A 23,938-nucleotide genomic window follows, 5' to 3' on the forward strand; every position below is an offset into this window, starting at 1 on the left:
AGGCAGAGTTGAAGCTTGAAGTTGAATGTTGTTACATTCAAATGTAAAGTAATTTTGCTGAGAACCGGTTGTCATGAGGTATACTTGTTTACCTGAAGATTATCACAGTATTTAAACTGGTTTAAAAGGTAAGAAAATACTAAGTAGGTTGATGAATATAACCTACACAGTAGCCAGCAGCAAGTAAGCCCCATTTGTGTTTTCAATTTTAACTTTCTGTTGAAATACAATATATAAACAGGAGTGTGCACATATTGTAGGTGTTCAGTTTGTTATATTTTTAAAACCAAACCTTCTATATAACCAGCACTCAGAGAATAACAATAGCAGTGCCTCAGAATGCCCCTAGGAGCCCTTCCATCACTTACCCCATCCCAAGGGTGACCACTACCCTGCCTCTAACAACAAAGAATGGCTTTACCTCTTCCTTTTTATAAATGGAATCACAGTGTGTATTCTTTTCTAGTTGGCGTATTTCACTTGACATCATATTTGTGACAGTTATCACAAATCCACATTGTTGGATTTAATAGTAGAGTGTTTATTCTTGTTGTATCATAGGCCATTATATTCATATACCACAGTTTATTCATTCTACTATGGAAGGACTTTTGGTTGTATCCAGTTTTGGTCTATTAGGACTAGTGCTGCTATTAACATTTTAGTACCTGTTTTTTTGTGAACATGTGTCTTTCTCTTGGGCATAAAATTAAGAGTGGAATTGCTGGGTCGTAGGGTATTTGTATATTCAGCTTTTGTAGCTACTTCCAAGGGGAACTCTATTTTGAGATCTGGAATATTGATTGTCTTTCACTCTCCTTGGACCCTAGGGCTACAGAACTGGCTACCCTTATCGATACCCTGCTCTGAGAGAGAAATCTAAAAAATACAGCGATGTGGAGGTTCCTGCTAGTGTCACAGGTTACTCCTTTGCTAGTGACGGTGATTCGGGCACTTGCTCCCCTCTCAGACACAGTTTTCAGAAGCAGCAGCGAGAGAAGACAAGATGGCTGAACTCTGGCCGGGGCGACGAAGCTTCCGAGGAAGGGCAGGATGGAAGCAGTCCCAAGTCGAAGACTAAGGTGTGGACGAGCATTACACACGATCACGTGAAACCCTTGCTGCAGTCTCTCTCGTCCGGTGTCTGCGTGCCAAGCTGTATTACCAACTGCTTGGTCTGTGCCTACCTTACTGTTCATAGTTAGATGATGTAGAGCAAGTTGGGTAGCTGGGGCTTCGGAGGCTTTGGGAATCCAGCTCTTCTAACCTAGACATAAAGCGAACCTTCCTCATTCACTGTCTTTTAGTTGGGACCAAAATCTACTTCATGTACTAGCTAAAATTCGAGTAATACTGTCTGCTTGAAACTGCTTAAGATATAACGTACCTCTTTGGTAATTCCAATGTAACCTGACTCCATACATAACAAAATACTAAATAATTTACATGTATTAACCTAAAAGTAGGAGATTTCCTTTAATTCAAATTATATTCAAGGACTCTTTATACTCAGTGCACAAAAAGATAGTTCTGTCATAAACCTGATGTTTTAGTGTCATAAACTCCAGTGGTTTAACATCAAGTCACTAAAGTCTCTTCTTTAAAAGTCTGTAGTGTTTTCTTAAGCAGTTTTCCCTGTTTGCTCACTAGTGTGTTCTCCACTGACCCTTGTCCCCTCTTCTTAGCTTTGTTCCCCTGCTTTCTATCCCAAAGCCTCCGAATGCACATAGCCAGCTGCCCTCTGCATGGACTGTTGCATGTGAGTAGACGGCCATAGTGGTGAGTCTTCTGACTCCTGCTGGGTGCGGCATGACCCAAGTGCAGCGCAGGCCATCTGCAGGCACCAGCGACAGACGCTGCAAGGGGTGCTTCGTTTCAGTTTTAACGCTGCTCAGAGTTACCATTTGACCTGAAAACTGCTCCGAGGTCCTGGTGCTGAAACATTCCTCTGAAGATTGATCTTTACTGCTTCTGTAACCTAGCCTTTGACCATCTGCCCAGATCCTGCTTTAAGATGTAGGAGAAGTCCATTTTGAAAAGCCCCTGAATTGGAGTCTTTTATGAGGAGACTGGCTGAGCCACACTCATCTATGCATGGCTAGTTCTGTATGAGTTCATTGGAAATTAGGTTAGATATTCCTAAAACCATGGGGCAGCTAAATAAGCAAAGTAGAGCTTTCTTTTCTGCTTATAGCAGTGCTTTTACTTTTTAGATTTATTTTTTTTAAAAAAAGTTTTGTCTTCCCCAGGTGGTCCTGGTGTTTTCCTGAGGCACAGTTGGTGGGAAGCCTCCGTGCTCCTGAGCAGCTGTGTCACGTGGGCAGGGACCCTGCGTGGCTGTGGGGCTCAGAGGGTTGGAGTGTATCTCTCCTCTTCCCTCCTCCTGCCCTCCCTGTCTCCTTTTCCCCCTCTCTACGTCCCTTTTTTTTTTTTCCTATTCCATTTGTTTATTTTTTATTTGTTTTACTTGTTAAAGGGAGTGGGCCTTAAAACAAAAAAACACCTTTCTGCTGATGATGTTAATCCGTAGTGCTGAATTGCTGTGATGAATTTTTCCAAAGTGCCTATGCAATGGCTACTTTAAGCTTTATTTACTAATAGCTGGAAAAATAACTAAATCGCTTTAGGCATTTTTGACAATGTATACGTTGAAGGGGAGAACTTGTTCAACATTTAAGTTTGTTTCGTATTGTTCTGGAGTAATACAAATTTCCATGCAGTGTTCCCAGGTTGGTATGTTTAAATTTATAATGATTGTTAAATTGTCAAATGTGTTTAAGCTTCTGAGGTTGTTGTTTTCATGTTTTGACTAAAAATTATTTTTAATAAGACGCTGGAATTGTTTTTATCTGAGAAGATACCCCCAGTGAGTACCCCACAGCTCCACGCTCATCCCACAGCCTCCTGTTCACAGTGGCCAAGCATTTGACGCTTTTGTTGCTTTCTTTAAAGTTGTATGGTTTATAACTATCTTATTGCCTCTCAAAAATATTCTGAAAGGCTTAACATTTGCTCTCATAGATGGACTTGTTTTAATGTTCAGTGCCTATTCATGCCTAAGAATTAGAATTTGATTAAAAATCTCATATTTGATTGGAGATCCAAAAAAATTTATAAGTGGAAGGCATAGTATGTTGATGAGATGCACTGATACCTAAAACAGCCCTTAATTAAGGACTCATGAAGCGCTTCAAGTTTGGTTGGGATATTTTTGTAACACTCAAAAATATTAAGTTATATAAAATATTCGACATCACCAAACTCTTCTTCCAGGTAGCTACTGTATAAGTGTTCATACAGTTATTTTCTTTTGGGTTGAAATAGTTATGCAAGCAGTGCATTCTGATGCTGTCATTTATTTTAATGCAGAACTTTGGTGATGCCCACTCTTGCCTCCCAGTACAGACTCTTCCCTACCCCTGGGTAGCAGCATCACATTGCTTTTCATGACCCTGTCATCTCATGCTTCCAGTTGGCTTTGGTGTTGGATGACTCTCAGAGCAGTGAACCAATGGTCTCTGAGGACCTCCCTGCTGGTCTGAGGGGTTATGGGCTCAGCTCTGTCGTCAGCCCACACTGTGGCTCATATTTCAACTGGGCTTTCTAGATGGTCCTTTTTCACCACTCATGACTCTGACTTACACCATTAACTGGTTTTTATATGGCCACATCCTGCTCCCATGGCAACTCTGCTGAGTGACCCAGGAGATAGGGGCATTGGTTCAGTCCTCTCTGTGATGTTCAGTGCATGACCAGATGTGAGATAAATTGGACAGATTGGATGCTATGGTATCATTTATTGTTGTCATAATCCTGACTTTTCAACTGTTCTTGATATTACAGTGGACTAAAGAGGATGGACATAGAACTTCCACCTCTGCTGTCCCTAACCTGTTTGTTCCATTGAACACTAACCCCAAAGAGGTCCAGGAGATGAGGAACAAGGTACGTCCTGCCATCCGCACTCGGTGGGAGCTTGGGTGTGGGGTGGGAAAGGGATGCTAGCCGCTTCAGGGGCAGAGGGTGTGCTTGCTTCTAGCAGAGGACATGTGCCATCACCACTGTTGCACTGCTGCTGTTCCACCATTAGTGAAAGTGTGAGCAGCAGACATTTTTTTGGCCCCATTGATTCTTGAACTAATGTTGGCTTACAGGTCAGAACTGGAAGCTGCAAAGCCTGTTCCTAGCAAGAATAGACAACTGCCCCTGCCTTTCAGGATTCATTCAAAGAGTTGTGGACAGTGTTTGGTATATCAGAACATGAGATCCGTCAGTGTTCACAGTGTCACTAGAAGACAGGCACATAGGGAACCCCCCACGTTAATGAGTGCAGTGAGAGATCTGTGCCCTGCCAGAGCCGTCTGGAAGGTGTGGAAAGTCGGGAATAGTCCCCTCTGTCCCTCAGACCTATGCCCTCCTAAGCAGACTGGACAGTGCCATCAAGTAGGCATGGTCGCTCGGGTGTGCCAGGCTGTCCTGCCTACACGGGGTAGGGCAGAGCAGCAATGTGGCTTCCGCGTGGTGGGCCAGATGCACAATCGGCACGACTCCCAGACACAGTGTGGCCTCTCAGGATGCTGATGTGTGTTTGTCCTTCCCGTCCTCAGATCCGAGAGCAGAACTTACAGGACATTAAGACGGCTGGCCCTCAGTCCCAGGTTCTGTGTGGTGTAGTGATGGACAGGAGCCTCGTCCAGGTGAGAGCTCACAGTGTCTCTGACATGAGTGGGTGGTGGCTGTATGGCTGTCTGCTCCCAAATTATTCTTAAACTGAGAGAGAATGACTTATGAGGTAAGTATTCTAGGCAACTAGTTATCTTTGTTAAAATCTTCATGATAAGAAACAACCCAGGCATTTTTCCTTGAGTTCTAGACCAAACATAAGCATGCCAAGGGCCATGTCCATCCCTCTAGTCCCCGCTCCCTGTAGTGCATGCATATGTGAGGGTGGCACACATGCCACCAGCTTGGGGACCTGGATTTGCCTGGGTTTGGTAGTGTACTGTGTGAGATGCTGGAAGAGGGTGGGCTTGAGGGACTTTTGTTCTGGTACATATTGCTGTCTGCATCAAAGTGCCGCTTGGGTTGCAGAAGGGTAGATGCTGTAAATGTGGTGCACATTTACATGCATTTGTATAAAATACCGTACCTCGTGGCACACTGAGGATAATTGTGTAAGTAGTTATCTCTGAAGGTTAATATGCCACCTAATGCTTCACAACCTCACTGCAGGGTAGGTGATTATTGTTGCATTTTCTGGATTTGGCCAGCTGTGGTCCTGGTTTTGTGTTCAGTGTCTGCATGTACCACTGTCATCACTGTTTTATTCACCACTGTCCCCGCTGCATGCTCTTAGCTGGCTCCATTCTGTGCTCTAGGCCTGGTTGCTCTGATGACTCAGTTTACTGTTGCAGGACGCACCCCTCTCTGACTGTACGGAAACTATCGAAGGGCTCGAGCTTACAGAGCAGACCTTTAGTCCCGCTAGATCTCTCTCTTTTAGAAAGGTACTCACTGCCTTGTCCTTGACTCCCTGTCGGTCCGCGTCACTCTCCCCCCTCCCTGCCCCTCCCGTCTCCTCTCTTCAGGCATTGTGTTAGTTACCGAAGTAGCTTGAAATGGATCTTTAAATTGTTTGTAAGATTGTACAGAAGGTTCTGTTCTGCCTAGTCTATTCTTTAATTAAAAATTTGGTGTGAGGCATTTTAATAATTTTCAGCATCCTTAGTTGCTGAGAAATGGCCAATCTGAACGATGTGGTGCATTTCTGCAGTTCTGCTTGTGGCTCTGATTGGTGCATGTTTTGAGTTTTGGCATTTGCCTTTTATGCAATGCAGGCTGCAGGCAGCGGCCCTCCCCATCGTGCCCTGCTACCCCCGCTTGTGCAGCTTTGACTGAAAATGTAATGAATATAGCCATCGGAGGTCATGTCATTGAAAGATGTCATTTCAGAGGAATGGGAAGTAAGACAGTCTTTTTCAGCCCTTGTTGATAAAGGGCTTACAAAAAGACCCTAGATAATTTTTTTTAATGTTGCAGAAGAGAAAGGCTTTCTTTTTGGGCATTCATACCTATCATGCACAGTAGGTGGATGATCTGTCTGGTCTAACTCACCCAACTAGAAAGAAACCTTCCCTGAGCATTTAGGCTGCTAGTGTGCAGAACTTGGTGCCCAGGGCAGAAAGTGACAGACTGCATTTAGAGTCTTAGCTGTGATATTCCTCTGTTCAAAGGAAAATTCTAGGGGCTGGCTTTTTCACTTAATACACCTTCAGTGAGATGCAAGTATCATTTTAGTGTTGTTCCAATTGACAGAAGCAGATTTCTACCAAAAATTCTATATTGTCTGGAATCCCTACTAATAACATTATTTTGCATATTTATGTATTAATTCCACAGGTCCCTTTTTACCTGTACTTAGAATTTACCTCCAACTACCATTCTTGGAGGAACTTCTCAGAGCAAAGGAGAAAGATATGCTCCTTTCCCTGTCAGCTTGTTTTTCATCTTTTGGTGCTTTGGGCCATAGGCCATGGAGACCTGTTAGTTAATCACTCACTGTCTCAGGTGTGCGAAGGCATGTGGAGTCCATGACCCGCTGCTGGCTGGTCATGCAAGCCAGAGCGGGTGCAGCCCTCTAGCTTTGTGGGGCTGGAGCAGAGTCACAGACAGAGTCATTGCCATGCTGTGTCTCTGGGGTTGTAGTACATTTAATGGATTTTATTTGTATTTTTTAAAGGGCTATCCAGAAAGCAGCCTGGTTATCTGTGTTAAATGATCCAGTTACACCTTTGCCTGCTCTGTCCCAGTGGTGTTCAGACATGGATGTATGTCACAGTCACCTGGGGTGGTTCTTGAGGGACAGATGTAGGCCCCCATGATCAACACTTTGTTCTCTGTGAGTGACACATGCAGGTAGCTGAGTAACCACTATACTCTGACCATAGATGAAGAGATGTTGGCCTCCTTGCCCCCAGTACATAAATTCTTGTTCCAGCCTTTTGTTTTTCTCTGCCTTTCTATTTCTGAAGTTCATATTTACACTCTTCATCTTTATCCCACCCTGACTATGCATATTTCATTTTCATGGTGAGAATGTGCTTTGACTTTAGGGATGTCCTTTACTGGGGCTGTTATTCTACTTCCTTTTATGTGGACCTCAGAATGCAGACAGTGGTGCTCCTTTTGAAACATGGTGCTCCTTATTGGCAAGTTGAATTTCTCCTTGACCAAGTAAAAAGGTCTGTGTCCTAAAAATTCCTCTTCCCAATGAGGCAAGTACATAGATACTTGCTTCCTGTCTGCGGTTCTGTGTCACTGGTCAGTCATGGAGTGCACCAGACACCCTATATCCAGTGTGCTGGGCAGTGACCTCTCAGCCCAGGCAGCCAGCCCAGGCTTCCCCACCTCTGCCTGAGGAGCATCGCCTGTGTGAGCTGATTTCCCCAGGAATCAGCCCATCTGGGACACTCGCCACCTCTGGTGTTTGCCCCTTACTGAAGTGAGCACTGAAGGACCAGGCCTAGTGTCAGTGATTTTGGATTCTCCTGCTTTTGTTTGTTTTTGGAAGGTGTAATTAAGTAACGTGCATGTGCATGAGTTCTGGTTAACTTCCTCAGAAGTGGACCTCAGAACATTTGGGGGACTTTTCCTGCCCCCAGCCCCAACCTGGCCAAGCTATGGGGCATAGAGCTGTGCTGGGACAGGTGAGTGTGTGTGACCCGCACCCCAGGGCTGCCTGCCCACCTCCTTCTCTCTGAGGCCAGCCCAGCTGCTGTGCCCGCTGCCACAGTGCCCGCTGTCCTGCCTCTTCCTGTAAGATTGGATGTGGACCGGGGGCCACCTGTGTGCTTTTGCTTTGCTGTCTTTCCTTCCTCGTTTTTCTTTGATATAAATTCTCACCATTTTCCAAATTCCTCAGACACATACTGGTGTCTTGGGACATTTTATCATCTCCGAATGTTTTGGTATAAGTTCCAGGAGCTAGTTATAAACTAAATGCATAGTCAAAAGAACAGAACTTACCTGTGCCCTTAGAATATAAGTAAATCTCCATGCATGCTCTACTGTGAATGTTGTGACTTGTGACATTTACTCATGTCATGAGGGAAAGTGACTTCTCGGCACTAACATGAAGGGCCTCTTCTGTCCTAATCTGGCAATGAGGAGAGGGAATCCCCCTGAGGTGCTCTGTGCTTCTGAGTCTGCGCTTGGGGCCTTTGTTTCTGGAACCTGAAGGATTTTTGTAGGACTTCTTTTGTTACATTTGTTTTGTAGCATCTAGCCATGTTTCCACATCTACCTCTGACGGCTGCTGCTCAGCCCAGGCCTTGGCCCATGGTGGTGCAGTCTCAGCGGCCTCTGTGCGCTCCTGGAAAGCCTCCCGCCCCCCTTCCTGCAGCCTGCCTGGGAGGAGGGAGAGTCCCCGCTGGGCAGGACTCCTGTGGACTGTGCATCCCTTTTGTCCACAGGGGGAGCTGGTGACGGCCTCCAAGGCCATCATTGAGAAGGAGTACCAGCCCCACGCCATTGTGAGCACCACGGGCCCCAACCCCTTCAACACGCTCACAGACCGTGAGCTGGAGGAGTACCGCAGGGAGGTGGAGAGGAAGCAGAAGGGCTCCGAAGGTGAGTGCTCCAGGGTCCTGGGCATGGGCCAACTCTAGAAGGTGAGAGAAAATGGTCTGGAAACTTCTCTGTGGTCCAAGTTCTGGCTGTGGGTGGTGATGAGAATAGTCGCATGCATCAGAGACAAACCAGAGCATTACTCAGTATACAATTCCAACCTAGTCATGCAGGCAGGAGCTGCAGGAATTGAAAAGTTGAACACACTTGTGAATGGTCCCAGTTAGGAGGGACACATGTGTGAGAGACAACATCAGGGCTCCTAGGCATCTGTGTACTGTATTAAGATTGGGAGGGGACAGGAACCCTCTGCCCAGTTGAGGCTGAACTTGAAGATGCCCTGCGGGGATCCCATCCAGCAGCTGCAACGCAGGAGGGGGTGAGAAGAGAGAAGGCAACATGGGCTGTGGTGGTGCCCACAGGGCTTAGGCTATGAGGGCACTGGTCCTTCTGCCAGGCCTCTGTCTACATGGAGTGATCAGAACATTCAAAGAAGAATTCACAAATCTGGATTAGTTACTGGGAAACCTAGCTTGAATTTGGTGGTGGGGGCCGGGGGGGCGGCGGTGTTTATTTTTTGAGACAGTCTCACTCTGTTGCCTGGGCTGGAGTGCAGTGGCATGATCATAGTTTACAGCAAACTTAAATTCCTGGGCTCAAGTGATCTTTCTGCCTCAGCCTCCTGAGTAGCTAGGACTACAGGCACTTGCCACCATGCCCAGATAACTTTTCTATTTTTTGTAGAGATGAGGGTCTTGCTTTTGCTCAGGCTGGTCTCAAACTCCTGGCCTTAAGTGATCCTCCTGCCTCGGCCTCTCAGAGTGTTGGGATTACAGGCGTGAGTCCACCGCACCTGGCCCTATTATTTTTAAGAGACATTTATCTCTCTTACATATTCAGTATTTCTGTTAAAGTTTCACTGAGAAGAGGCCTCCGTTGATTCATGCAGTTATTAACACTGACTAATCATTGCTGAGCGGTTAGGTTGCATGGTGCAGGCTGTGTGTGCACACATCTCATCCAGTTCTCAAAGCAACCCTGAGGGACAGGCCTGTACCCACCAGTTGGACAGGGCTCAGAGACTAAGCGGCTTCCCAGGAATGAGACTGTGCATGGCAGAGCCCCGGCTTGGACAGGAGCATGTTACCTTCCCCACTGAGTGTCAGTCTCTCAGTCAGCAGGCGGCTGCTTTGAATGTCGTATGACAATTGTGTTTATGGCAGGAGTTCCTGACATAGAAATTCACTTTTCCATAAACCCCAAGGGTCTCCCATGCAGTGGTGATCACAGGCTCTAGGGTCGATGGGTTGACCACTCTGGCACATTCCCAGGCCATGTTGGGAATGGCCGAATGCTGGCACAGCCTGTATTTCTCTCAATGAGACAATTTTACAACAAATGAAATAAATAGCTCTATGTGTCAGAACCTCAGGAAGCAGGTGGTTTCAAACTTTAGGTTTTGAGATATAAATCCAGACATTTTGAGAACCAACAAGAGAAGCAGGCCGCCCAATTCCTCTACTGTGAAGGCTCTCATGGGGTAGAGCTGCTCTCTCCCCTCTGCCGCCAGCCCTCTTGTCCACTGGGCACTGGCACCAGGAAGACCGTGGGGCACAGAGGCCCCCACCAGGACTTCACACCAGCATCATCGGGGCCTTACGCTCTAGCCCTGGCCTTTTACTGGAACCTCCATTTGCTCCTCAGTGTGTCCTCTGGGGTCACCTTGCTGGGGTGGTCTCAGTCTGGGGAACTGATTGTCACCCTCCTGGTCAGAGGGGTCATCCTGGGAACTATGCCCTGCTCCTAAGACAACCTCTAATTCACCCCAATTCAACTCTTTTTTAGTCTCGTCTTAGGCCAGACTACTGCATTATATAACTACTGTTGAAATTTGAGTTGTGCATAAAACAGTTGCTCAATCGTTTTTCAGTATGAGTTCCACTGTCACTTCTGTTCCAGTTTTCACCTCAGCTAGAGCTCTGATTCTCTTGTCTGTGGTTATATGGCACAGGCAGCTGTGTCTGCAGAGAGCTGTGTCCCAACTGGAGGTTGTGTGTCAGCCTGAGCTGTTGATCATGTGGTCCGGTCCCCGTCCCCGTGCACATGTACACGGAGAGGTGTCTGGCCTTTGGGTTCTTCCAGGATCTGGGTAACCTGGATTATTTTTTAAAAGTCAAACAAGTCACATAGTGTTTCCCCTACATAACAGGAATGTTATGGCATGTGCGTGGATGGGACTGCTCTGACCATGCTCTGTGGTCACAGACTCCTTCCTGTCACTGATCTGGCCCTTGATGTTGGGGCAGGGGGATGTCACAGGTAAATTTCAGGCAGTCTGTTTAAGGTCAGCACCTTTTCCTGCTGAGGCCATTTGTTTATCCAGGTAGACAAGACAGCCTTTTTTTATAAACACTTGGCTTCTGGCAGGTACCATCCAACTCAGGGGTGTTCAGAAGGCAGGTCACCTATTAGAATTGAATCTCTGGGAGATGAGAGGCTGTGGTGAGTTTAATTATAGCTGGTTGTTCAAAATATGGGATCTAGTGATCCTAAGCTATTAATACAAAAGTTTTAAAGAAAGAAGGATATTTAAGGAATTGGGATAATATTGATCCATATTTTTTCCTAAATGAGAAGTAGATTTGGCCTCTTCTGGGGACGCTATCTGCAGACACTCAGGATGGTCCAGCGTTTGACGTATCATCGTAGGCTTTCCTACAGTACTACCTCTAACAAAACTAGGCTGTCCCGAACCCCTGGTAATAGAATTGTGTACCTTTATACCAAGAAGGTTGGGAAAGCACCAAAATCTGCACGTGGCGTGTGCCCAGGCAGACTTCGAGGGGTTTGCGCTGTGAGACCTAAAAGTTCTTACGAGGTTGTCTAAAACAAAGAGACATGTCAGCGGGGCCTATGGGGGTTCCGTGTGTGCTAAATGTGTTCCTGACAGGATCGAGTGTGCTTTCCTTATCGAGGAGCAGAAAATCATTGTGAAGGTGTTGAAGGCACAAGCACAGAGTCAGAAAGCTAAATAAGAAATGAAGCTTTTTGAGTAATAAAAATTAAAAGGCTTATTCTGTGGGGGGAGGGAGGGAAGAAGTAGATTTGGAATTTTCTGGATCCAAGGTCCTAGTTCCTGCATTTTTTCCACTGGTCCTTATCAGCATATTTCATTTTAGAAAAGAAAAATAAATGTTAGAGTTGCTAAGTTTAAATTATTAGTAGAAAATTCCCTACCTCAGAGATTAAAACCAGCATAACGGTAAGATCACGTCCCCTAAGGTATGAGTAGGACGAGGCCCTCAGGACACTGGCACTTGCTCAGCAGGGAGAGGCCAGGCAGTGAGGGAGGCACTGCTCCCTCGCAGAGGACGGGCCAGGCCCGGGCTCACCAGTCACAGTCTGTCGCAGGGTCATCTCTGGCAGATTCTCTTTGGAATAAGAATAGAAATTAATTTTGCATCCAAAATTGGTTAAATTATTCTGAAATTCAAACATGTTAAACCTGGGCCTGTGATCAGCCCCGGTCATAGTCACCTCCCTTCGTCCTCTTTTGGAGAGGATTGTGGACAAGGATGAAGACACATGTGGTCATGAGCCCTTCCTGCTTTCTTGGAGAGTGCCCTGAGAAGCCCCTGCAGCCTTTTGGGGGCAGCCGGTGGGAAGGCTGACCAGGCTGCCGTCCAGGAAGGGAAGGCTCATGGCGTCGGAAGCTCTGTACCACCTTCTTCTTGTGTCATGCCCGTCTGCAGAGAATCTGGACGAGACTAGAGCAGAGAAAGAGAAGAGTCCTCCAGACCAGCCTGCCGCCCCCCACACCCCTCCCAGCACTCCCATCAAGCTTGAAGAAGGTGAGTGCTGGGGTGGAGGCAGGCGCCGGGCTGCCCTGCTGCGGGAGGGTGCATGGCCTCGTGTGCTCTGTGCCTGAGTGTGGCAGTAGTTCTGCTCACACTAACGAAGAAGTGTGCATTTGGATTGAAACCAGTACATGACATGGTTCTGAAGTCCCCTGGCCTTTTCTCCTCCTGTGTTGGTTATGTCCTGAGTAACTTGAGGCAAAAACAGATTCATTAGCGAGCTGTTATAACCAGGTAGGAAGGCAAACTGCAGGGATTGGGGCCACTGTCATTTCTGATGTCAATTTTGCCCATTGCTTGCACACTTCTCATATTGTATTGTGTTTAGATAACACCTCTGGAAATGCCTTACATTGTGTTTGAGCTACAGGACTTTGCTGTATCAATCAGTCCACTGAGAGTGCTCTACTCCAGTCACCTCTCAGACCCCCGCATGTCTGTGGTGTGATCCCAGACGTTTGTCCCTCAGTCTCGTACATCGTGTCTCCCGTGAAGCCTGTGGCTCACCCCTGTCCCCGTCCTGTGTTCTGTAAGAATGGCTCGGCCTTTCTTCTTGTGTAACCCAATGGCTGTGACTGAATGCAGAGATTCTCTACTTGTGCTTTTCTCTTCTCGTGGCTGCCTCACACACAGGAGATGGATGTGCTAAAGAGTACCTGTTGCCGTAGTAAGTACCCGCGCCTGGCCCTGCTCTTCAACCAGGATGCCCTGTGCTTTGCCTCATTCTCTTGCTTCTTTGTTGTTTATTAAATTTTGTTTTCTGTTCATTAAAAATAAAAACAGAGGCCCTGTTTTTTGTATCTGGTCCCTCAGTGGCCTTCCTGGAAGTGGCTCGGTCACCTGAGCACTGTGCTGGACAGCCTGCCTGGGCATAACCACGGGCTCCTGCCACTCTGAGCAGTCCAGGCCTCAGGGAGTCTCGTGTTCAGCCTTTGAGAATCTCTTTTGATTGCTTAGTGGGAAGATTTTGGATCAGACATAAATCCAGAGTAGGTTCACACAGGGTGGGATTCTGCCACCTGGTGCATGGAGTCGGGTTTGGTTGGACCTTTGCTTAAGCTGGGACAGAAAAGTGGTATTTAGCACTTTCTTAAAAATGTGACATTTGGTCAAATGATGAAAGTTCTCCTGAGTACCCCCCAGGAAGCGTCTTTCTTGGAGCATTAACTGCAGCACTCGGCAGAGCAAGCCCACCACTGTGTGCCGCAGCCCCACTCCCGCCCCGGTGGAGTGTGGCCTTGAATTCTGGGGCAGAAGGCAGCTGGTGGGTGGGGCCCGGGGTGCTTTCAGCCTCCCAAGTGCCAGCGGCCCAGAGCCTTCTGCGCCACTCCTTACCTGAGCTCGGCTGGGCTCCTCCCTGCTGTCCTGATGTTCGGTTGGAAGTTTAAGTACTAAATGGTTTGGTGCTGCCTAACACGCCACTCGCTTATAACTTCGTAGGCTATTAAAGACCACAAAACTGGTGTCCCTTGGGTCAGTGTAGAAAGCACACAGTGGCACCAGCCCCCAGGTGGTTTCTTTAAAAGACATGACATTTTGCTCCCCACCCTTAGCTATTCCAGATGTAAGATGGCTTGATTCTTTTGCCCTAGTCCTTGCCTTAGAGTCCATCTCTTTTCTCTTAATTAACTGTCCTGCCTAAATTGCTTTATTCTGTTGGATGTTGATGTCACACGTGGGGTCTGGAGAAAACTCAGGGTTTTCTACTGGCCGTTTTGGGGGAGACCAGGTATTGTGGACCCAAATTTACGCTTAATTTCAGGACTACTAATACATGCCCTTAGGGGTATAGAGCAAACTCTTCTACCCCATTTCAAGTGTTCAGTGCAGAACACTGAACTCCCTAACACTGCTTGCTTCAATGCCATCTGTCTTTATGGCTGGGGGACAAGGCCCTGTGACTGAGTCTGGTTTTGTCAGCATGCTATCCATGAGAAGCAGCTAAAAACCGCCCTGAGACTGTACCTACATTTTGTAACATTAGTTCCATCCAGCCTTAAAGTAGAGTAGACCATCTTTAGTTTCTTGTCATGGTAAAAATCCACAATGTAAGATAAATGGCAGTTCCCTGTGCTGGGCACTCGGGTCTCACGCTGCCCCTTGCAATCTGGGCAGGAGCCCTTAACCCTGTCTCTCGCCCCACCCACCAGACCTTCCACAGGAGCCAACTTCTGGAGACGACAGTGATGCTGCCACCTTCAAGCCGACTCTCCCTGACCTGTCCCCTGATGAGCCTTCAGAAGTGCTTGGCTTCCCAACATTGGAGGAGGAGGAGGAGGAGGAGGAGGAAGCCTGTGGACTCCCAAGCCCCACCAAGCCCCCCACCGTGGCCTCCCCAGCCCCAGCCCCAGCGGCTGAAGAGGCTGCCTCCCCGGCTGCTGAGGAGGGGGCTGCCGTAGACCCTGGCAGTGATGGGTCTCCAGGCAAGTCCCCATCCAAAAAGAAGAAGAAGTTCCGCACCCCTTCCTTTTTGAAGAAGAGCAAGAAGAAGAGTGACTCCTGAAGGCCTGCCCTGCACTGTCGTATCTGAAGTGACCCTGGCTCCGCCAGAGTCCCTGATTGCGTCTCGTGCTCTGTCCTCTTGTGTAATGGAATGCAAAAAGCCAAGCCCTCCACCTAGCTAGCGCTCCCCTCTCGCGTGACAGCCCCGTACAGACCGGTGCTAGCCGACTGTGCTCAGCAGGCCCGGCCTGCCGCTGCGGGCCTCGGCCTCAGGTTCTGGGGGAGGCTTGGCCTCTGCCTGCTTCTCTGAGACGTGCTCTCCCCGTGGGCGGGGGGCACTCAATCGTGGTCCTAGCCGGAAGGTAGTGGAGGCTCCTGCCAGCTCTGGTTGTGGGCTTCACCCTCCTGAGCCTCGACCTTCTCTCCTCCCCTTTCTGCTGTGAAACGGCACATTCTGTCTCCGCTCAGCTTCCTGCCGCAGTGTCTCAGGTGCCTGAATCAGACTCATGGCTTCCTGCTGGCCTCATCTGCTCAGTGGTCTCACTTTATTCTTATACACAAAGCCTTGGTCCCGTGAAAACACTCGTGTGCCTGCCATTGGCCCAGGGCACCGTGGCTGCCTTGAGAGGTGGGTTTGGGCTGATGCTGGGCAGAAACCCCAGGGGCACGCGGGCCTGTGTACACCTAACACGACGCTATGCATGGTCTGACTGATTACCCCGACCAAAAACGGATTCAGGAGCTCATAGTTTCCTATTCACTCGGGTCTCTGGATTCCTGTCCTAGTGGGAAGGTGTATCAGGAGGGGGAAGAGTCCTTTCTAGAATTTTCTTTCAGCAGATTTACAATTCAGCCTACATTTTTGACTGTGAACATGAACAGGCCGCTTTTTGCTTTTGTTTTCTTCTCTTCCTAGAGCCTGCGGCAGTCTGCAGCAGAGCACTTGTCACATTTTGGGGAAAGTTTCAGGGGATCTATTTTCTCCGTAGCCTGAAAGGTACCCTGGTTTTGATAAAAAGTGAGTCAAGGCAGGAGCTTGATAGTCCTGCCTAGTAGCACTTTGCATCAGATGTGGAGCCTCCTTGATCAAGACCGTTTTGAGTTTTCACTTAACTCCCTGGAAAAGGGCTTGGAGCTTAGTGGGAACTGACAGGTGGCCAGATGGAGTCCTCAAAGGGTGACCCATCCTAGGAGCTGCCCGGGGCCAGCCTAGCAGGGTGTGGACAAGTGTGCAGGGGCCCCAGACAGGCCCCCCACCCAGCGAGGGGTCCCTGGTGGAGCTGGTGCCAGACATGGGCTCTGGTCTTGGGCATCGTGGGCTGAGCCACTTTGGGTCCCACTGACTTGGCCCCCAAGCAGGAGCTAGGGCTGGCCGTGTGGCACTGACCATTGCTTTGAGCTTCCTCTGACCCCGCAGGGCCCGCACGGGCAAGTGAGCACCTGCTTTCCTCTGCGTGCTGTTCGTTGCCAAGGTGGGATTAACATACTTCACTTAGTCGTGGGCTCCTCCCCCATCCTCCCCTTTCACCCCTTCCTTGTATCCCACATATGCAATGACTTTTAATTTTCACTTTTGTAGTTTAATTCTTTGTATTACCACATGAAATATAGTTGCATATATGGACACAGACTTGGGAGGGCAGGTCCTAAATGTCCTTTCTTCATTGTAACATGTTTTACTCACTAATAAAATTCTTTAAACAATTTCCTTGTCTAAATCTGGGAAGCAGTTTTAATTTCTTTGCTCACTTTTAATAGGCTTTCTAGAAGTTTGTCTCATGTTCCAAAAAGAGATCCCCAAAATGCTTAGAGATCGAACGTAATGTGGTTTGTCAATGTGAGGTAGGGAGGACGGTCTAGCCTAGTGCTCCTGTTGTCCTCCCGAGCATGTCCAGGAGCTGCCGGGCTGGGCCTGAAGAGCACAGAAAGCTGTGCTGACGCTCCTTGTTCCCCACAACTTGAGCAGACCCCAGATCTCATCCTCACTGTGGCTCAGCAGACAGCAGGGTACCCATGTGTGATAGGGACGGCCTGAGGGTCCCTCCTCCCAGCCTGCCAAGGTGCGGGACACACGCCCAAACATCACTTGCAAGAGCTGACGCCAGCCTAGGAGGGCCCTGCATCTGGTCCCCACTCAATGGGCAGAGGGGAGACCCTTCTGGCCGGTGGAATAGAGGCCGCAGCTGTGGCTGCCTCTCCTGGGGGTGGGTGGCAAGGCAGAGACTACACTGGAGAAAGGCACATGGTATAAAATAGCTGCTTTATTTTGTCGTTCAGAAACCTGGACAGCCCGTGCTGCTGATTAAAAAACAAACGGACAGAAACCTTGAAGGCCTTAGAGTCAGTGCTTGGAGTGACAAGGCAGGGGAGCGGCCACCTGGGGAGCTGCGGGGCTGCGGGGTGATGGCAGGCAGGGGCCGGGCCCAGGCTCCCACTTCCTGCGCCCCACGGCCCACACACAGCAGCTCAGCTATTCGGCCTTGAGCATCTGCGCTGGACACCCCAGCTTCCACAGGAGGAGGAAGGGGAGCAGGAAGAGCCCCGAGCACACGGAGAAGCAGATCTGGGCCCCGGCCAGCCAGTACGCTGTGGAGAGACAAGGGGCGCTCACACGCACAGCCTGTCCGGCCTGCAGATGGCAGGACTGAGCAGTGGCCTTAGCGGGGCTGGAACTGGGGAGGTGAGGGCAGCACGGAGAGCTGAGGGGCTTGAGGGGAGCCAGGGCCGTGGGTCCCTGGGGGACAAAGCATGCCCCTGAGTGCTGTCCCACACCCTCACCTGAGGCTGCCACCACGGGACCCACAGCCCTGGCCAGAGCGCCCAGGCTCCGCAGCGTGCCCATGACAGTGCCCTTCTGTGCTGGTGACCCTGTGGGGAGAGGCTGTCAGGTGCCTGCGTTATTCCTCCCACCATGGGCATCCGTGGTTAAGGGAAGGGTTCTCACCATAGCCAGAGACCACAGAGGACAGGCAGGGCACCACGATTGCGGCAGCTGGTGGCGGGGGGACATTGGGGGGACATTGGGGAGGCACCGGTCAGCCCAGAGAAAGGGCGTGACCCACTCCCCCATCGGGTTCCCCCCCACTCACCGAAGGAGTAGAGCAGCAGCCCCAGGCCCAGCACGGGTAGCGTGTGTCCCCAGCCGATGAGGAGGAAGGCAGGCACCAGCAGCAGGATGGCCTGCAGGGCGGGGCACAGAGGCCTCAGGACCACCCCTGCTTCCGAAAGCGCAGAGTACCACCTGCCACCCACGTCAGGGGGAGCTTCCCTACCCGCTTCACGGCTGCAACTTCCCTGCCAGGGCTGATCCGCCGGGTGTAGATGCCCTGGATGGTGGCCATGGTGAGGCCGATGAAGAAAAACATCTTCCCCTGCTGCAGGCTGGGAGCGGGGGTGTCAGTGCCCCAGCACTGTGGGCTGACAGATGCCCCCACAGCAGGGTGGGGCAGCCCAGAGGCTTCCTGGGGTGGGGCGTTAGGATGGGGAGACAACAGGGCATCCCCAGACAGGGACCCACCTGCTGAACTGGAAGCGCTGGTGTGCAAGGAAGCTCAGTGAGTACTCCAGGCCCGAGAACAGGAAGAGATAGAGGAAATAAACCAGGCCTAGTTGGCGCAGGCGGCTGAGCCCTGGGGAGCAGGTGGGAGGGCGCTGTGAGGGCGACCGCCACAGGGAAGGGAGCCAGACAGCCCAAGGGAGTGAAACCTGCACACTGGGGAGGGCACCAGCTCCTTACTGTCTCCAGTGGGTGGGTCCTGGCCACGGGCGACAGCTGAGAAATGCAGTAGGGCCACAGGGCTGAGCAGATCAGCGGCATCTCGGAATCCCAGGGCGACGGAAGGTGCCTGCGGGGACCAATTGGAGAGGCCTGCCAGGAGGCGGGGACGGCTTCTGGCCTGGCAGCCTATGAGCAGGCAAGACCTCTGCACCTTGCAGGGCCCCCAAGACACAGTGTAGCCCCAGGAAAGGGCAGCCCAGCCCAGCCTCCCCTGGCATCTGGGATCGGCACGTGGGGACATTCTACAGACCCATGGACCAATCCCCATCCCCTAGGCCTGTCAGTTCTAGGCCCTGGCCCTACCCGCTTCTCTGGGGGCAGCGTCTCCGGCAGGAAGCAGAAGATGAACAGCAGGTCCGAGACTGCGAAAAGCAGGGCGAACCAGGGTGCTGCCTCCACGGACACGGAGGCACCGAGCATGGGGCCCAGTGTGAAGCCCAGTGAGAAGGCCACCCCGATGGCTGCCTGGGGAGAAGGCTGTCTGAGTTGGGCAGGCAGAACAGGCCCAGAAGTCCCCACCCAGACCCCCTGTCCCCCGGCCTGAACTCACCATGCCTTGGCTGCGGGCTGGAGGGGAGCCCAGGTCAGCGATGATGGCTGTGGAGAGGCTCACGTTCCCCTTGCTGATGCCCCCGATCACCCTAGAGGCCAGGAAGGCCGCGAAGCTCCGAGAGGTGGCCCACACAGCATACGAGGCGGCCAGACCCGTCTGCCCAGGGGCAGGGGCCAAGGGGCAGGTCACTTGAGGCCAGGAGGGGCCCAGAGTGGGGCTTGGCAAACCCAGGCAATCTCTCTTGAACCCTGCCCTGTTCTGAAGAGTCCAAGGGCCACTTGTGTTCCTGATGCCCCCCTAGGAGGCCAGGATCCGCTCCTAGACAGCCTGGCACAGCAACAGGAGCCACTGCTCGCTCAAGTACCCCCTCTGGGAAGTGACAAGGGCCAACCAGTGGCCATGAGCAGCCCACAGTCACCCCTTTCCCCAGCCCAGCCCCACAGGGATGCTGGGTATGGGGAGGCTACATGCTCCCACCCTTGGGCACCCAGCTCCAGAGATGTACCAGGGACAGCAGCATCACCGGACGCCTCCCCAGGGAGTCAGAGACGGCCCCAGTGATCGGTGCCGAGAGGAACTGCAGGATGGAGAAGACCGAGCCAATGAGACCTGAGAGACAGAGGTTACTGTCATGGGGTTGCCTTGGGCCACAAGCTGTGGTCCCAGGGCCCCCAGGGCTAGCTTCCAGCTCAGTCTCTGAGGGTCCGATCACAATGGGCCCTGCCTTCACAGGCCACAGACCTTGAACCACAGTGGACCCAATGGAGAAACAAGAGAAGACACAAGGAAGTGGCAGATCATGCCCCGGAGCCAGAATGTGTGGGCAAAGTTGCCAGGTTGATGGGAGCCCAGGGAGTGAGGAGGGAAGGACAACATCCACCACAGTAGGACCCTAGAGAGACCCCAGCTTGGGTCAGGGGCCATACCTCCAAACAGGACGCTGTTGTATCTCTTCTCCACTGGCATTCCAATGGCTGTGGCAAACCAGTCCACCCCACGCTGCCAGGAGCCATAGAGGGGGTCCTGGGAAATAAGGAGGCAACAGGGGCTGGGCAGGTCCGTGTCGGGCTTGGGGAGGGGGGAACTCGGGCCGAGGGCGGTAGGCTCACGTTGGCACGGCCCTGGCTCTCCAACAGCCCGGGCAGCAGGGGCAGCAGCAGAGTGAAGGCCAGGAGGTCCAGCAGGAGACCCAGGAAGACCACGGTGACCACGCGGCGTTCTGGCGCTGGCTGCTGGCGGATGGGTGGGCGCGGGGTGCAGCTTCCACCGCCTCCCCATCCCATGGTGCGCTGCTCCGACCCGGTCTGGCCATGGGTGTGGCAGGTCCAGTGAGGACACACGTCTGGACACTCCAGCACCCAGCTCCCGCCATGCCCCCGACCCGCCAACAGCCGGCGAGCGCCCTAAAGGGGATGCCTGCCCAGCCCTGCTGGGGGGCGCCCATCTCCCCAACTGCCCCGCCCCGCCCCGGCCAGCAGGACACTCATGCTTCCGGGGTTGCTCAAAGAAACCGCAGCAACAAACGCCGCCCCCCTGGGCCATCGCGGCCCACGTCCTTGTAACCAGCAGAGCAGGGAAACTGAGGCGGGGGGCGGGACCTGCGCGGGCGCGCGCGCCCACCTGCGCCGCGGGGAGCCGGCCCCCGCCCCTGGCTCAGCGTCCCTGGCGGGGTCGCGGGGCACGCACCGCCCCGAGGGCGCTCACCCCACGCCGCGCCCCCGTCGGGACCGCCCCCCTGCCCCGCACCTGCCGCAGCCGCGCGCTCCGGACGGACGGAGGGTCGGACCGACGGACGGACGCACCCGGGCGCGCTGCCACGCCCGCCCCGGAAGTGACATCACCAGCGCGTCCTCCACCGGCGGACGGCGCCGCGCCCGGACGTGCGGCTCGGCTGGGGGGCTCTTCCGGGGTCTGGGCGGTCGCCAGCGTCGCCGCGCACAGCCCGACGCTGCGGGCCGGAGCCGGGACCCACGCAGATCCCGGCCCTGGGGGCCAGGAGCCTGGCGGGAGCGACGGGCCACGGCCTCGCGCGCCCCAGCCTCTGTGCCCCGGGCTGCCCCTCGCAGCGGGCACCTCCCGCCCGCCGTCACGCACAGATCCAGCCGGGCAGCTCGCGGGGCCCGTGGGCCCCCGGGGTCGGCCGCACGGTCTCTGTTCAGCTGCTTTTCTGCGGCTGCTGCCGGCCCTGGAGTCCCAGGCAGGGCTGAGGGGGAAAGGGAACGGGAGTTGGGTGGGCAGAGACCACTGAAAGGCACCTCGCCGGTCTCCTGTGACACGGCCTCCAGCCCCGCTGCCCCGGCTGCGGCCCGAGCCCAGGTGGGCTAGCAGACCCACAGAACCGTGCGCCAACGCCTGCCTTCGGCCACCTCTCTCGTCCCTTCCACCTTCTAAAATGTGAGCTCATCTTTTTTGTAGCCAATTCTAACCACAAACACAGGGAAGGGAATAACGTGGCACTCATACACCCTTGTTAAACCATACACAACTTGCAAATACAGGTGATAGTAAAGTCACACTCCTAATAGATGGTTATTCCATCCACAGCCAAAAAGACAGTATGTGTTAGCTCTTTTCCCAAAGACATGTGTCCCTTCATCCACGCTGGGATGGTGATCATTCTTTTCTAGCCAGATTATGCTTCCCCTTCAGTGACACCTGGCCCACAGCTGGGGTTTATCCAGCCCATCCTTCTGGATTGAATGGCCAGACCTCAGCTGAGCCCAGCACCAGACGTCGTCCCACGTTCCTCCCGTCTGGTTCTTTCCTGGGACAGCTGGGCCAGTGTTGGCTAGGTCAATTAAAATGGCATCCCTCTCGGAACCATCCTGAGGCCTGTATCTAAGCAGTGTGCAGCTATAGTGCCAGCTGCTGGGGAGGCTGAGGAGAGGAGTTTGAGGTCAGCCTGGGCAATATAGTCAGACCCAGTATCTATTAAAAAAAAGGTATCTGGTCCAGTGTGGCCTGGGCTTCAGCCCCGGGGGTGCTCTGTCCCTGTCTTCCACTCTCCAAATGGAGACCCACACATTCAGACCTGCTGGTCCAACTGTGGCCTTGACTCTGCCTCTCACATCCGTGATCACTCATTCTGCCCCAGCCGTGGTCTCAATACCTCCCAACGTGTCTAAGATCAAACTCCCGATTCTTCCCCCAGCCTCTTCTTTGGTGAAAGATCCTATAGCCCATTAGAGAAGCCCAAAGTGGGCCCTTGGGTCGTTATCACTTCCTCACCTCCCCCAGGCCCAGTCTGGTTAATCTATGGTCACTGCTGTGGCTGGATGTGTGACCTCTGGGATGGGCCTCTTCATGCAAGCAGGGCTGGTCACAGCATGATCACGTGTGGTGTGAACTTGGTGACACTGGGCACCTTCCCTGCTGGCTCTGAGGACAGGCTGAGCACTGTCAAGTTTGAGGGGTGCCTTTACTTCCCCCAGCTCATAGCCCAAACCCAGGTGCTGCCTTCCTAGCTAGTGCAGGGTGGGAACACTGCTGCCTAACATACAAGCTGGTGGCCTTGGCCATAACTTCCACAACTTCTCACTTATTCTGACCCCAAACTTACAGACCGCAGGCCAGGTCAGTGCAGAAGTGGCCCAATTTCATCCTACCTCCTGCCATGCTGTGCCCTGAATGGGGGTCCCAGCACCCAGAAGCATCAACAGACTGAATTAGGAGGCCAAGTGTGGCTGTTAGGTTGGGGAGGATTCTGGATTTTTTTGATTTCTGAACTATCTGCAAACTTGTTTCATTTATAATTGAAAATACAATTTACACAACGTACGTAAGAAGAGTGTCTCCAGAGAATATAGGAATTCAACCAACCTGAGCCATCAGCCTGTTTGCAGCCTGTTTAGAGGCCCGCGGCTACTCAGCCGGTGCGAACTAGTGCCCGGCAGACCCTGGCAGCTGCGGGAGCAGTTGGGTGAACTTTGCATTCCCAGACCAAGTCTCCAGCCCAGCAGGAACTGCAGCTTTGTTACCATAGCATGCGACTTCCGTGTGACACAACCACGCATGTATAAAGGACACCACGCCCCTCCATGTGGTGACACATCTTTTTCTCTCCTACCCCGTAAAACCCCAGGCCCCTCTCCCTCGGGGATACGCCGTTTTGGAAGATATTCCTGGCGCTCTCCTCACTTGCTGCGATTGAAACTCCTACTAATGGAGACTTGCGTTCTTGTGGAGAGCCGTTTGTCACTTGCCAGAACGAACCCCAATCTTTGGGGTAACAATATTAAACAACACTAAATCCTATACACAAAAGCAAGTGTCTGTGCTTGACCAAAAATTCCGTTAGCCAGAACCCCCAGTCCCAAAGCTGGTGGTGACCGGAGGCTCCTCTGGTCACAAACCGGTTATCGGTAACTTACTACCACAGCGCTCACTGTTTCCAGTTCCAAAAGCACATCTCAGAATTCATCCTATGTCAGGAAGAGATGTTTTAATAGGAACTAAAACACGGGGGGAAAATCGCACTGACGTTACAGCATCCTTTACTGCTTTTAAAATTTTTTTAAATTTTCATTTTTTCTGAAGATAGGTCTCCCCACACTGCCAGGCTGGAGTACAGTGGCTGCCCACAGTGCGACCCCACTGCCAATGAGCACAGGAGTCTGACCTGCTCCACGTGGAGCCTGGGCCCGCTCACCCCTCCTCAGGCAACCCCGGGGCCCCAACTCCCGA

The 23,938-nt window shown here is 52.0% G+C and overlaps 2 protein-coding genes and 1 pseudogene across 8 annotated transcripts in view; 2 read left to right on the forward strand and 1 right to left on the reverse strand.

Annotated features, from left to right (window-relative positions):
- ADD1 (adducin 1) overlaps positions 1-16,630 on the forward strand; it is a 98,221-nt gene extending 81,591 nt beyond the window's left edge. For 3 of the 5 annotated variants that reach the window (XM_045528208.1, XM_045528209.1, XM_045528210.1), the window contains 6 exons: positions 831-1,082; positions 3,844-3,945; positions 4,608-4,697; positions 8,472-8,628; positions 12,378-12,476; positions 14,633-16,630. In XM_045528208.1, the coding sequence (XP_045384164.1) occupies positions 831-1,082; positions 3,844-3,945; positions 4,608-4,697; positions 8,472-8,628; positions 12,378-12,476; positions 14,633-14,985 (1,053 nt within the window). In that variant the 3' untranslated portion in view covers positions 14,986-16,630. Of the gene's footprint in view, positions 1-830; positions 1,083-3,843; positions 3,946-4,607; positions 4,698-5,414; positions 5,508-8,471; positions 8,629-12,377; positions 12,477-13,115; positions 13,150-14,632 lie in introns of all 5 variants that reach the window. The other 2 variants (XM_045528212.1, XM_045528211.1) reach the window with 2 other exon arrangements.
- On the forward strand, positions 9,446-12,362 carry LOC123622111 (annotated as a pseudogene). Its single transcript, XR_006729417.1, has one exon. The product of XR_006729417.1 is annotated as a 60S ribosomal protein L34-like (transcript).
- A 535-nt stretch (positions 16,631-17,165) lies between the features above and the next one.
- Positions 17,166-21,070, reverse strand: MFSD10 (major facilitator superfamily domain containing 10). 2 transcript variants are annotated; one of them, XM_045528213.1, is made up of 13 exons: positions 21,002-21,070; positions 20,365-20,559; positions 20,182-20,278; positions 19,761-19,864; positions 19,253-19,411; positions 19,006-19,167; positions 18,661-18,769; positions 18,442-18,553; positions 18,197-18,305; positions 18,014-18,104; positions 17,869-17,916; positions 17,703-17,792; positions 17,166-17,510 (listed from the first exon to the last, which is right to left on the reverse strand). In XM_045528213.1, the coding sequence occupies exons 2-13, from the start codon at positions 20,536-20,538 to the stop codon at positions 17,395-17,397; spliced, it is 1,371 nt and encodes a 456-aa protein (XP_045384169.1). In that variant the 5' UTR covers positions 20,539-20,559; positions 21,002-21,070; the 3' UTR covers positions 17,166-17,394. The 2 variants fall into 2 exon arrangements, with proteins under 2 accessions (XP_045384169.1, XP_045384171.1); XM_045528215.1 differs by lacking the exon at positions 17,869-17,916.
- Between the last annotated feature and the right edge of the window lie 2,868 nt (positions 21,071-23,938).

This window comes from Lemur catta, chromosome 17 (assembly GCF_020740605.2).
Source record: "Lemur catta isolate mLemCat1 chromosome 17, mLemCat1.pri, whole genome shotgun sequence".
NCBI classification, from domain to species: domain Eukaryota; kingdom Metazoa; phylum Chordata; class Mammalia; order Primates; family Lemuridae; genus Lemur; species Lemur catta.